This window comes from Girardinichthys multiradiatus, chromosome 23 (assembly GCF_021462225.1).
Source record: "Girardinichthys multiradiatus isolate DD_20200921_A chromosome 23, DD_fGirMul_XY1, whole genome shotgun sequence".
NCBI classification, from domain to species: domain Eukaryota; kingdom Metazoa; phylum Chordata; class Actinopteri; order Cyprinodontiformes; family Goodeidae; genus Girardinichthys; species Girardinichthys multiradiatus.
In genome coordinates, this window is record NC_061815.1 from 50,409,619 (window position 1) to 50,422,246 (window position 12,628).

Sequence of the window (12,628 nt, forward strand, 5' to 3'; positions counted from 1 at the left end):
CAACCATTAAATATTTGTTTTATTATATTGTTCTGTGCCCCCCATGAAAAACACCGGTCCCACCCTGGCCCACCTGGTAAATCTGGTCTAGAACCGCCACTGGTTTGAACTCATATGATGCAGGTTTCTTCAAAGTTGTTGTAGATGGTTCTGGCCATGGGCAGGAAGGATCTCCTGTAGAGGTAAGTACCACTGTGGATCTGAAGAAGCTTCTGACTGAAGACACACGGTCTGATGAAGAGGATGCTCAGGGTTGTCTGTGATGTTCTTATAGAAGATACAGGAGTTGGACAATGAAACTGAAACACCTGGTTTTAGACCACAATAATTTATTAGTATGGTGTAGGGCCTCCTTTTGCGTCCAATACAGCATCAATTCGTCTTGGGAATGACATATACAAGTCCTGCACAGAGGTCAGAGGGATTTTAAGCCATTCTTCTTGCAGGATAGTGGTCAGGTCACTATGTGATACTAGTGGAGGAAAACGTTTCCTGACTCGCTCCTCCAAAACACCCCAAAGTGGCTCAATAATATTTAGATCTGGTGACTGTGCAGGCCATGGGAGATGTTCAACTTCACTTTCATGTTCATCAAACCAATCTTTCACCAGTCTTGCTGTGTGTATTGGTGCATTGTCATCCTGATACACGGCACCGCCTTCAGGATACAATGTTTGAACCATTGGATGCACATGGTCCTCAAGAATGGTTCGGTAGTCCTTGGCAGTGACGCGTCCATCTAGCACAAGTATTGGGCCAAGGGAATGCCATGATATGGCAGCCCAAACCATCACTGATCCACCCCCATGCTTCACTCTGGGCATGCAACAGTCTGGGTGGTACGCTTCTTTGGGGCTTCTCCACACCGTAACTCTCCTGGATGTGGGGAAAACAGTAAAGGTGGACTCATCAGAGAACAATACATGTTTCACATTGTCCACAGCCCAAGATTTGCGCTCCTTGCACCATTGAAACCGACGTTTGGCATTGGCATGAGTGACCAAAGGTTTGGCTATAGCATCCCGGCCGTGTATATTGACCCTGTGGAGCTCCTGACGGACAGTTCTGGTGGAAACAGGAGAGTTGAGGTGCACATTTAATTCTGCCGTGATTTGGGCAGCCGTGGTTTTATGTTTTTTGGATACAATCCGGGTTAGCACTCGAACATCCCTTTCAGACAGCTTCCTCTTGCGTCCACAGTTAATCCTGTTGGATGTGGTTCGTCCTTCTTGGTGGTATGCTGACATTACCCTGGATACCGTGGCTCTTGATACATCACAAAGACTTGCTGTCTTGGTCACAGATGCGCCAGCAAGACGTGCACCAACAATTTGTCCTCTTTTGAACTCTGGTATGTCACCCATAATGTTGTGTGCATTTCAATATTTTGAGTAAAACTGTGCTCTTACCCTGCTAATTGAACCTTCACACTCTGCTCTTACTGGTGCAATGTGCAATCAATGAAGACTGGCTACCAGGCTGGTCCAATTTAGCCATAAAACCTCCCACACTAAAATGACAGGTGTTTCAGTTTCATTGTCCAACCCCTGTAAGTGTAGAAGAGGTTTAAAACAAGTTCATGTGTTAGAACAGCCCAGTCAAAGTCGAGACCTCCATCCAATCTGACAAAGCTTGAGGTGTTTTGTATAGATAAAATAAAGTAGATCTTCAAAGCTTGTGGAGACAAACCTTAAAAGACCTTCATCTGGACCTGTTGGTTCTACAAAGTACTGATTAGTGGGGGCTGAATACAAAAGCACAACACACTTCAGATTTTAAAATCATAATTTTCTTCTGCTTCACTGTGTTTGTGATGGGATCAAATGTGAAAAGGTTTAATGGGTCTGAATGCTGTTGTGAGACTCTGTGGGTTCTGTTCAGAACTTTGACACGTGTCCGTCATCAGTTAATACAATTTGGTTATGGCGTTGGTTCTGCTCTCTGGGATGGTTGAGGCACAGGAGAAATGTGATTGGTTGAAAGAGAGTGGATCATTCTCCAGGTTGGTTCTCTGCTGTGCAGATAGGTGTGGCTGTGCTACAGTCTAAGCCATTATCTGTGGTGCATCAACGTGCACCTTTAGATGATGTCATTTCTTCATGCACTGCTCCTCCATCTGTCCTTTATCACATGAGAATATTTCCTCAAATATTCAGCATGAAGCAAAAGAGGAAGTGGAACAGGAAGTGGAATCTCTCATCATCCCACAGCCATTATTTCCTAATGGTTCCTTGTTGGCAGAGACTCCAGCTGCAGCGCTGCTTCAGTGTGTGCTAACGGTTTCTCTGTAATTGCTGCGTGTGGCATACGGTCGCATCGAATGCCGCAATCCACTGCAGAAGCAGCTGATGTTCTGGGCTTTTCCATCGTAAAGAGAAGCGAAGCAAAAAGAATGAGGATGAGCGAAAGTAACCCTCAAACATCGTTTACAGAAATTAAATCTGGATCGTTTGGAAGCATGGGGGGATTTGTTAAATGATGGAAGGAGAAAGAAGCAGGAGGTGAGAGAGGGAATCAGTGCTGATGTCATCAATGTGACATCATAAATATGTAGCTGCTTCCACATATCTACTAGTGCTGCAGGCAGAATATGGCTTCATATCTGGACCCTGAACTAGATCATTTAGCATGATCCAGTTCTGGGTCCAGTGTGATCCCGAAACACACAGATGTTTTGTGTGTGTGACAAGATCATCTGATGAATACACAAAGTTCTAAAGTTGGTCCATTCTGAAAGCACCCTGCTTGGATGCGTCCACACACAGGGACTTCAGGAGAGGCGTATGTCTTAGATGTCCAAACAAAATCAGTCAGACCCATAAAAATGTTTTCCGGGATGAGGCAGTGATTAGGAATTGGACTTTGTTGGGCAAAGATGCTTCATGCAGGTACTGGTCTGCGGTTTATGTTCCTTAGAGCTGCTCCGGTGCAGTTTCAGGTAATTAGTTCCCCCTGCGAGCTGCCTAATGAGGCGTGGATGTGTTGCAGTGTGTGTGTGAACCAACAAACAGAACTAAACAGAATAGAGAAAAGCAGAACCAAACAGAACAGAACTAAACAGAACAGAGCAGACGGAGAACTCTGAATGTGTGTGAAGCTATGAAAGGTAATGGAACAGAGGAGAAGGTGGAGAACATGCTGCAGGGATGTGTAGAACACGTGGAACCACATGTGAAAAGGGACAAAGGACTATCCATCTCGCCTGACACCGGCTCCGTCTGACATGTATATCTGTGCCGGTCCAAATTACATTTTCACTTGTCCTATCACTGTCTCGCTTCATTCTCCCCCCCAACCAGAACCATCTGTCTCCATTACTCAAACCCAACCTGCAGAGAGACACAACACAGACAGAAAGGTCAGTCACATCACGTCAGATTTATGAGTCAGAGACAGAAAAATTTAATAAAAAATGGAAGGGTGAATGATATTTATATGTGGATCAGGCATAACATTATAACCACAGACAGGTAAAGTGAGAGACATATCAGTGAACATTTTGTCCTCAAAGTAGGAGGATCTGAGTGAGTTTGATGAGGACCAAGCTGTGATGGTTGAACCACAGCTCCTCTGAGGTGTTCCCAGTCTGCAGTGGTCAAATCTATCAGAGTGGTCCAGAGATGAACTTCAGCAATCTGGTGACAGAAGCATTGATGCATGTGGGGAGTTAAGGCTGGCCCATGTGGACCGACCCAACAGACAACCTCCTGCAATTTTGACTGCTGAAGAACTCAATGCTGGTTATGATTCTGAAAGGAGTCTGAATGCACTGTTTTACAGAGTATGGAGCTGCATAGCTACAGACTAATCTGTCAACCATCTAAGTGCTAAAAATGGGCAGATCAGCACCAGAACTGGACCATAAAGCAAAGTAAGAAGGTGGCTAGGTCTGATGAGTCACATTTTCTTTTACATCGCGTTGATGACCCGGTGTGTGTGTCTGCCAATTCTCTGGGTAACATATAGCAGGAGGATGCCCTGTGGAGAAACAGCCAACCAGCGGAGGCAGTATGATGGTTTGGTTGATGTTCTGCTAGAAAACTCAGAGTCCTGCCATCAATGCATCCTGCCATCTACCTAAGCATTGCTTCAAAACATGCACACCTGTGGCCTTTTTCAGCAGAATGATGACTGGCAGGAGGAGGAGGATCAACATAATATTAGGAACCTAGTCATAATGTTTTGCCCGATTGGTGTGTTTACGTGGAAATAAAATAAAAAGTGACTGTTTGTATTTTAGATTACTGAACGCCAACAAAATCAACTGTTTGAGAGTGAACACCTTCCAGGACCTGCAGAACCTGAACCTTCTGTCCTTGTATGACAACAAGCTGCAGACCATCAGCAAAGGCCTCTTCAACCCTCTGCGCTCCATCAAGACTCTGTAAGTATCTGGGTCTCTCAGGGCTGGGCTGCAAACCAAGAGGAAAACAATCACTTGATTGTCTCCTCGGGTGCTGAAGGTACCTTTTAAGACAACAGGCAGCCATGAAGAGCAACGATACGACTTAATTTAGACTAACAGCAGTGGAAGCATCCAGGCAGAGACTCTTTGTTTGTGGTGGATCTGCTCATTTAAAGTGGAAGTTAAATATAAACTGTAAAATAGGCTCTGATTATGAGTTATGAGAGCGACTGTGGCTCAGTAGGAAGAGTAGTCGTCTTGCAATCAGAAGGTTGTGGGTTTGATTCCAGCTTCCTCCTGCCATATGTCGATGTGCCCCTGGGCAAGGCACTTAACCTCAAGTTGCCTACCGATCTGCGTATCGGTGTATGAATGTGTGAGCGTTACTGAGTGTGATTGGGTGAATGTGGCTCTAGTGTAAAGCGGTTTGAGCGGTCTGTATGACTGGAAAAGCTCTATATAAGTTCAGTCCATTTAGTTACACGAACAACAGTAACTTCAGTCTGGTTGGTTTGGACTAGAACCTCAGGGGAATCTGAAACATTTCCATGTCTTTAAATCAAATGTATCCAAAGCTGTTTTATATTTAATGAAAACAGTCATTAGTGGCAGCCTCGGGACCAACCACCTTGTTGTCCAAACATGATCACTCAGACAGTAGATAAAGTACCACCAGGGTGTTGTTTCTTTCACTCCGTACACAAAAAATCCTGCTGGTGTTGGAAATTACAGAATTATTTTCCTCCTGGTGGGGTATATCCATCACAGACAGATCTATGGTACACCAATTGTTCAGAGGAACCGTGGAGGACTTGTACAGAAGCACACTAACTGAAGAAACTGTCTAAACTCTTCCCACTCTCATCCTCTCCCAGCCATCTGGCCCAGAATCCCTTTATGTGTGACTGTCACCTGAAGTGGCTGGCTGACTACCTGTTTGACAACCCCATCGAGACCAGTGGAGCTCGCTGCAGCCACCCCAGAAGGCTGGCTAACAAGCGGATCAGCCAGGTCAAAGGCAAGAAGTTCAGATGCACAGGTGAGAAACAAACACAAACCTCACAACTCTGCTCCTCAGGAATCATCCTGGCTTTGTCTCCTTACAGCCACAAATGCTTTTTATTAGGACTTTATGTTACAGACCGACACAAAGTCATACCGAACAAATAAAAATGTAAAGGTGAGGCCTGTATTTATATTGGCTTTCTGTTTGCCCCTTTTTCATAAAACCAACATGATAATAGTTGTCTTGTTTGCAAAGTCTCCCACCAGACCATGATACATGGTGGTGGCAGCATTATGCTTTGGGGAGGAATAAAGAAAACCTGTTAGAGGCTGGAGAAGACCTGAGACTGGTGTGGAGGTTCACCTTCCAGCAGGACAGTCACGCTGAACATCCAGCCAGAGATACAATGGAGGGTTCAGATTAAAGCATATTCATGTGTTAGAACGGCCTAGTCAAAGTACAAACCTAAATCCAATTCAGAATCTAAAACTGAATCTAAAAACAGCTTGAGCTCTTTTAATTAGAACGATGGAGATGTCAGTGTGGAGATGTTCTGCGCTGCTCTTTTGTTACCAGCTTTTCTTATTTATTTTTTAAAATGTAAATTAAATTAAAATGTGAACACCGTGTATGACCTGTAATATGCACCACTTTGTGTTTTATGTCAAACAAATTAAAATTTTGTGAAGTTTGTGGTTGTAATGTGACAAAATGTGGAAAAGTGTGGGAGGAATAAAGACTTTTTCAAGACTCTGTTGATACGAACAGCTCAACACAACAGAATAAAACATTTCTCATATTAATGAGACCAAATATAAAGTATGAAATTAACTAGTAAGTTATGAAATGTTTGAAGAGTCAGGCACTGACTGCATCATTACTGTAATTTCCTGTGGCTCAAGTCTCGAGTGTCACTTATTACCAAACAGACCTATTCAATGTTTTCTTCCAGCACAATCACTCCACAGCAGGGAGAAGCCGTGCACGGTGATTGGCTACTTCTGTGAGCGTGCACGTGGTAATGTAGCAGACAGCAGCCAGTGAGCGACTCACTGAGCAGCAGCAGTTTGTTCTTCACTTATCTTACAGGAGTTCAACAGAGCTACAAAAACACACAACAGGTTTCCTGATTTTCCTCACAGCTTATTTAGTTACTCGGGTCAGCTCTGTGTATTTTGCACTTCACCTTTCTGTTGCTCCGAGTTTTTAAATTTCTGACATTCCCAAGCCTTCTTACTTTTTAAAAAAGTCCTAAAATCGGTATTTTTAGCCCACCGAGAGCTCCGCACTGCTACACCCTAATGATGATCAGTGTCTCCTGGTCAGGTTGTGGTCTTTGCTTCAGCTCTTCCTGTCTGCAGCTCTCCATCCCTGCATCCTTCCTGTTTGGACCCGCAGCTGTCTGTCGCTTCTCCTGTCTTGTGTGGACCCCCACCCCCACCCCCGACTGACTGGTGCAGCTCTCTGTCGACCCGCCTTCCTCCTGTGTGGACCTTCATTCTGATTGGTTCGTGCCGCTGTCTCTTGTGCTTGATCTAACCATGTGGCCCCGCCTGTTGTGACATCACATGGTTCCGTCAAGCGCCAGGGACCGCCCCGCACACACCTACATGCCTCTCCCAGCCAATCACACGCCTTGGAGCATAACCTACGGGTCAAGCACGTTGACCATTCTCTATGCACGACGGTTGATCTATGTTGCACATTTATAATCTGACATTAAATATTCTAAATTTCAATCCTCTTCAGTGTTCATATCAACAGAATACCTTCCCATGTAGGTTGCAGCTGGAGATTTTCATTTTAAATGTGTTTTTATTTCCCCATAAATTGTTTAAAAATCACAAATTTATTTGTATCTTTCTGCCAGCTTGCAGTTTGACTCATTCTTCCCATTTACTGCTGCTTTACCCGCCCACTCTGCCTTTACTTTGTGTCTTAACGTTGCGCCATCACCTGTTTGTGGCATTGATGTGTAAACGTTATCTTCATCAGATCAGGTCATGTTGCAGTAATGCATGTTCTTCATGAAGCACACGCTCAACAATCCCATCAGGAAGCTAGATCTGAAATCATGGTTACAGGATCTCACTAGTAATAGGCATCATGATGGAACCCAGGTCTGCTCCACAGGCACATGTAATCATATCTGCTTGTATTACATGTCAATAACAGAGGTGGTCTGAGCTTTAACATCCAGGGTTAAAGCTCATGTATGAGCAGAATGACTCTGTAGATCCACCTGGCCATGGCAAATTAGCCCTCCTGGAAACATAACCATGGCGTTATGCTGCAAAGACCATTTGCAACATGTGTTTTTCCTAAAAGATTAATTATATACAGTATACATGTGAAACTGTTGCTTGATTTAGAGTTGGGGAATGTTTTCTATTGACAATTTTACATCAGAGAAAAATGGTTCACCAAATTTCACAGCTTTCTTCTCAATATGGTGTTTTATTTCATTGCTTCCTTTTTCTTTTGTCTATAACTTTCTCCATCTTAACCTTTACTTGTTTTTAACCTTTACATTTTAATCTCCCTCCCTCTCCCTTACGTCTGACTCTGTTTCTGTGTGTCCTCCAATGTCGCTCTCCCCTTGCAGGTCAGGAGGACTATCGCAGCCGCCTGAGTGGGGAGTGTTTCCAGGACCTGGTGTGCCCAGAGAAATGTCGTTGTGAAGGCACCGTGGTTGACTGCTCCAACCTCAAACTGACCCGAATACCTCCACATATCCCTGAACACACCACCGACCTGTAAATATTTTTTACTCCATGTGCACAGACACTGAATATGCTCTGCCCTCTATTTACACCAAACCTCTTTATATATATAGAAATGCACATCAAATAGTATTAGGCTTAAAACCAATGAAAGCATGAAGGCAATACACCAAGTCCCTCTGCCTCTCTGCTTTGCCAGTGAGACAAAGCAGTGAACAGCATCTCCCTCCAAGTCCCTGAGGCGCCATCATGATGTCCAGTCACGAGGCGGTGTACTGGTCACCAGGGCAACACGGAGACACACAGAACAGACAACCATGCACACACACTCAGACCCAACAGCACCTTAGAGCAACCAGTTAACCCAGCAGCCATGTTTTTGGACAGTGCACAAGGCAAAAAGCAAACTCCTGACAGAAATACTCCAGACACGGATTTGAACCTGGTGCTTGCCTGAAGGCAGTAGCTTAGAAATCTAACAAGCTGGCACCCAGCAGAGGGGTTTAAAAACACTCTGTGGTGAACCTAGTCTGTAGTTCATCACAGTGGCTAATGCTTCCTTCTGTTAAAAGCTGTAATTCAAAACACTAAAATGGTGGCATCATCCAGGTTTCTGCTCCACTTCTGACCAGCATTGTTACTCAGAAATGTACAGTCAGCATAAAGTTCCTCCCCAAACTGTGTCTCCAGAATTGTGCAAGTCTCACGTTTCTCCACGTAATCATCCATGTTTGACTGCACTGGAGTGAGGACGCCGTCTGTCACAGAAGAGGTGTGACTACAAAAGCTCTTTGGGTTGTTGGCGCAAAAAGCGTTTTTAAAATGACTTTAAACTTGTTTATATTTAACGCCTTCAGTATTTACCGGCCTTAAATATAAGAATAAAAAGCTGTTTCATACAAGAAGGTTTGGAGTGTAAAATTATTTAATACAAATCCTCAGAAGATTTGAAGTTTAATGTGATTCAGAGCAGACCCGGTTTTACAGCTCCCGGGTCAGATCTGGCTTTTAGGTGGTCCAAACTGGCCCACAGTGGTAGGCAGAAAACCCTAAATTAATCATGCATGTGTTCATTTTACACACAAATCCTTTTGATCTTTCTGGTTGGTTGGAGGACACATTAAATCTTCTACTGTTCCCGAACCGCTCTCTCTTTCTCTTCCCTTGATTTCTATGAAGACCACCGACTTTTGGGGCAGCCGGGATACATACAAACATGGGAACATGCATCCTCTCAGACGCACACGCAGGAACACGCATGCGCGCCGTCACCCTGTAAACGACATTATCAGGGTAAATCAGAGGAGTTGGTGGTCCATCTCAAGGTCTTAGTGACTCTGTCAACCACAAAAAGGAAAAGAAAGATTTCAGCTGAATTTGTTGCTCTTCATTGGCCGACTTCAGGCTGCAGATCCGATGGTAAACTATTTAGATACACATTCCTTCGATTTAAAATATGCAAATAAAGCGCAGCAGGGAAAGCAATATTATTTTCACACAATCACCAAAGCACTTCAGGCTTTGCAATAAATTATTTCTGTTTTACTTCATCCAGGTGTGTCCCTGTTTTAATGCCAAGTATCTTATTAGAAGGTGTCCCCCCTGAGATGAGGAGCTTCATCCTGTGTAGTTTCTACAGCTTGCACTCATACGCATGCACATAGTGCACCCTTTTAGCAGCACCTTTTTAGTACAAATTACCTCAATAAAGCAGATGTCTGGCTTCCTCTCTCCCCAACTGTTTTCTCTGGGCTCAGGGCAATGTGGGTATTGATGACTACATAGAAAAGATTCATTGCTCTTCTCCTCTCCTCCTTCTCTGCCTCCAGATTTTTATTTCTTCATCTTTCTTTAGTTTTTTTGCTGCATCATAGTTCAGACACCTTCTCGTTGCCCTCTTCCTCTGCATGTTTATGTTGAGGTCCCTGGTGCATGTAAAGCAGTTTGTTTCATGAGAAATAAAATCTTTTTCTCTCTGCCCTCTTCTCTGCAGGCGGTTAAACGACAATGAAATTACCATCCTGGAGGCTGCTGGGACTTTTAAGAAGCTGCCCAACTTGAAGAAAATGTACGAATGGCTTTTTTATTATTTTATTTTTCTGTTCTAAACTTACACACTTGAGGTTCTTTGCAAATATTCCTTGAACTTTTCCACATTCTCTCCTGTTCCAAACTCAAACTTAAGTCTATATTATGGGACAGACTAACACAAAGTAGTGCATCATTAGAAGGATCAGGGATAAAACTGATGAGAAGTTTAAAGCAGGTTAAAAAACAATATAACATATTGACTCAGGGGGCTGATTACATATGCACCAAACCTTTCAGATTTCGTACTTGTACTCGTCGTCTTCCGCTTATCCGGGACCGGGTCGCGGGGGCAGCAGACTCAGCAGAGACGCCCAGACGTCCCTCTCCCCAGACACCTCCTCCAGGGGGAGCCCAAGGCGTTCCCAGGCCAGCCGAGAGACATAGTCCCTCCAGCGTGTCCTGGGCCTCCTCCTGGTGGGACGTACCTGGAACACCTCCCGAGGAAGGCGTCCAGGAGGCCTCCGGTATAGATGCCCGAGCCACCTCAACTGGCTCCTCTCGATGTGGAGGAGCAGCGGCTCTAATCCGAGCTCCTCCCGGATGGTCGAGCTCCTCACCCTATCTCTAAGGGAGTGCCCGGCCACCCTACGGAGGAAGCTCATTTCAGCCGCTTGTATCCAAGATCTCGTTCTTTCGGTCATGACCCAAAGTTCATGGCCATAGGTGAGGGTAGGAACGTAGACCGACCGGTAAATTGAGAGCTTTGCTTTTCGGCTCAGCTCTCTCTTCACCACAACGGACCGGCACAGCGCCCCCATTACTGCAGCAGCCGCACCGATCCGTCTGTCGATCTCCCGCTCCATTCTTCCCTCACTCGTGAACAAGACCCCGAGATACTTCAACTCCTCCACTTGAGGCAGGAACTCCCCTCCAATCTGAAGTGGACAAGCCACCCTTTTCCGGTCCAGAACCATGGCCTCGGACTTGAAGGAGCTGATCTTCATCCCAGCCGCTTCACACTCGGCTGTGAACCGCCCCAGCGCATGCTGTAGGTCTTGGCTAGAGGGGACCAGCAGGACCACGTCATCTGCAAAAAAGAAAAGACGAAATCCACTGGTCCCCAAACCAGACCCCTTTGGCCCTTGGCTGCGTCTAGAAATCCTGTCCATAAAAGTTATGAACAGGACCGGTGACAAAGGGCAGCCCTGCCGGAGTCCAACATGCACCGGGAACAGGTCCGACTTAGTGCCGGCAATGCGAACCAAACTCCCGCTCCACTCGTACAGGGACCGAATGGCCCCTAGTAAAGGGCCCCCGATTACATACTCCTGGAGCACCCTCCACAGGGCATCATGAGGGACACAGTCGAATGCTTTCTCAAGGTCCACAAAACACATGTGGACCGGTTGGGCAAACTCCCATGAACCCTCGAGTACCCTCGGGAAGAAACTGTCTCTGTGGCGGCTGGTTTTAGTGAACAGTGCTCTGTAGCGACGGCCTGAAGGTAAAACTAAACAGTTTATGTGCAGGGTGTGTGGGGTCTGCAGAGATTTTTGCACCTCTTTTTCTGACCTAAGTATAGTAAATAATAGTTTCTGTTTCTGGACGAAATGTGACAAAGTTCAGGGGGTGGGTTTAGTTTTGCACAGAACCATATTACCTGGTCCTTTCTGCAACATACACAATTTTCTCAACAACACGGCAGGCAATAATGGGTGACATCTTGATTGGAAAGTGGAGAGAAAGCTTAAAATACAAAAAAACACAATAATTAGGAAGTGAGAAAACACATGTAGAAAGAAAAAGGTTTAAATGAATATCAGAGGCTCAGAGGAGGAAGAGCTGCTGTTTGAAGAAAGTCTGCAGGAACACAGAGATGGAGAAAAGCTTAAATAAGGGTTGGCTGAAGCAAATATTAAATGGAAATAAAAGATGGACCTTCAGTTCAGATTTACAATCAGCCCTTATCGGCAGCCTGAAATTGTGTGCAGGTAGATGTGTGGGGGTGGGTGTCTCAGAAAAAGATAGAGAAAGACAGAGCAGGGACGAGTGTTTGATTTATTGAAGAGGAAATTGCTAACCATCTAGCAGCATCACTGACAATATAGATTGGCTTGCTCTCATTTCCATTTCCTTCTCCTCTCTCCTCCCCCTCCTCACAGGAACCCTGGTATTTGCTTTGCTTTAATACATTCAACTTAATATTTGTCTGCCATCATTTTTTATTCTTTTCTTAAGTTTTTAAATTGTCCGCTCCTCTTCCAGACGGCTGATAAGAGGAAAACCACAGCCTCACTACTGATGGCTATCATCTGAACTTATTGTTTCTATGGCCAAGCTTTCTACTCCTTTAACTTTCTCTCTCTCTGCACCATGAAGGGAAACTGCAGTCATTTTCAGTCATTTGTGGCCATTTGTCAGGTTTGCTTTATGTGTGCACGTTTGCTGTGTCAGTAATAGTGG

General features: G+C 44.9%; 1 protein-coding gene across 1 annotated transcript in view; it reads left to right on the plus strand.

Moving 5' to 3' along the window:
• slit3 (slit homolog 3 (Drosophila)) overlaps positions 1-12,628 on the plus strand; it is a 304,073-nt gene that overhangs the window by 236,081 nt on the left and 55,364 nt on the right. The window contains exons 13-16 of the mRNA XM_047353248.1: positions 4,241-4,384; positions 5,281-5,444; positions 8,017-8,167; positions 10,128-10,202. Of these exons, the coding sequence (XP_047209204.1) occupies positions 4,241-4,384; positions 5,281-5,444; positions 8,017-8,167; positions 10,128-10,202 (534 nt within the window). The remainder of the gene's footprint in view (positions 1-4,240; positions 4,385-5,280; positions 5,445-8,016; positions 8,168-10,127; positions 10,203-12,628) is intronic.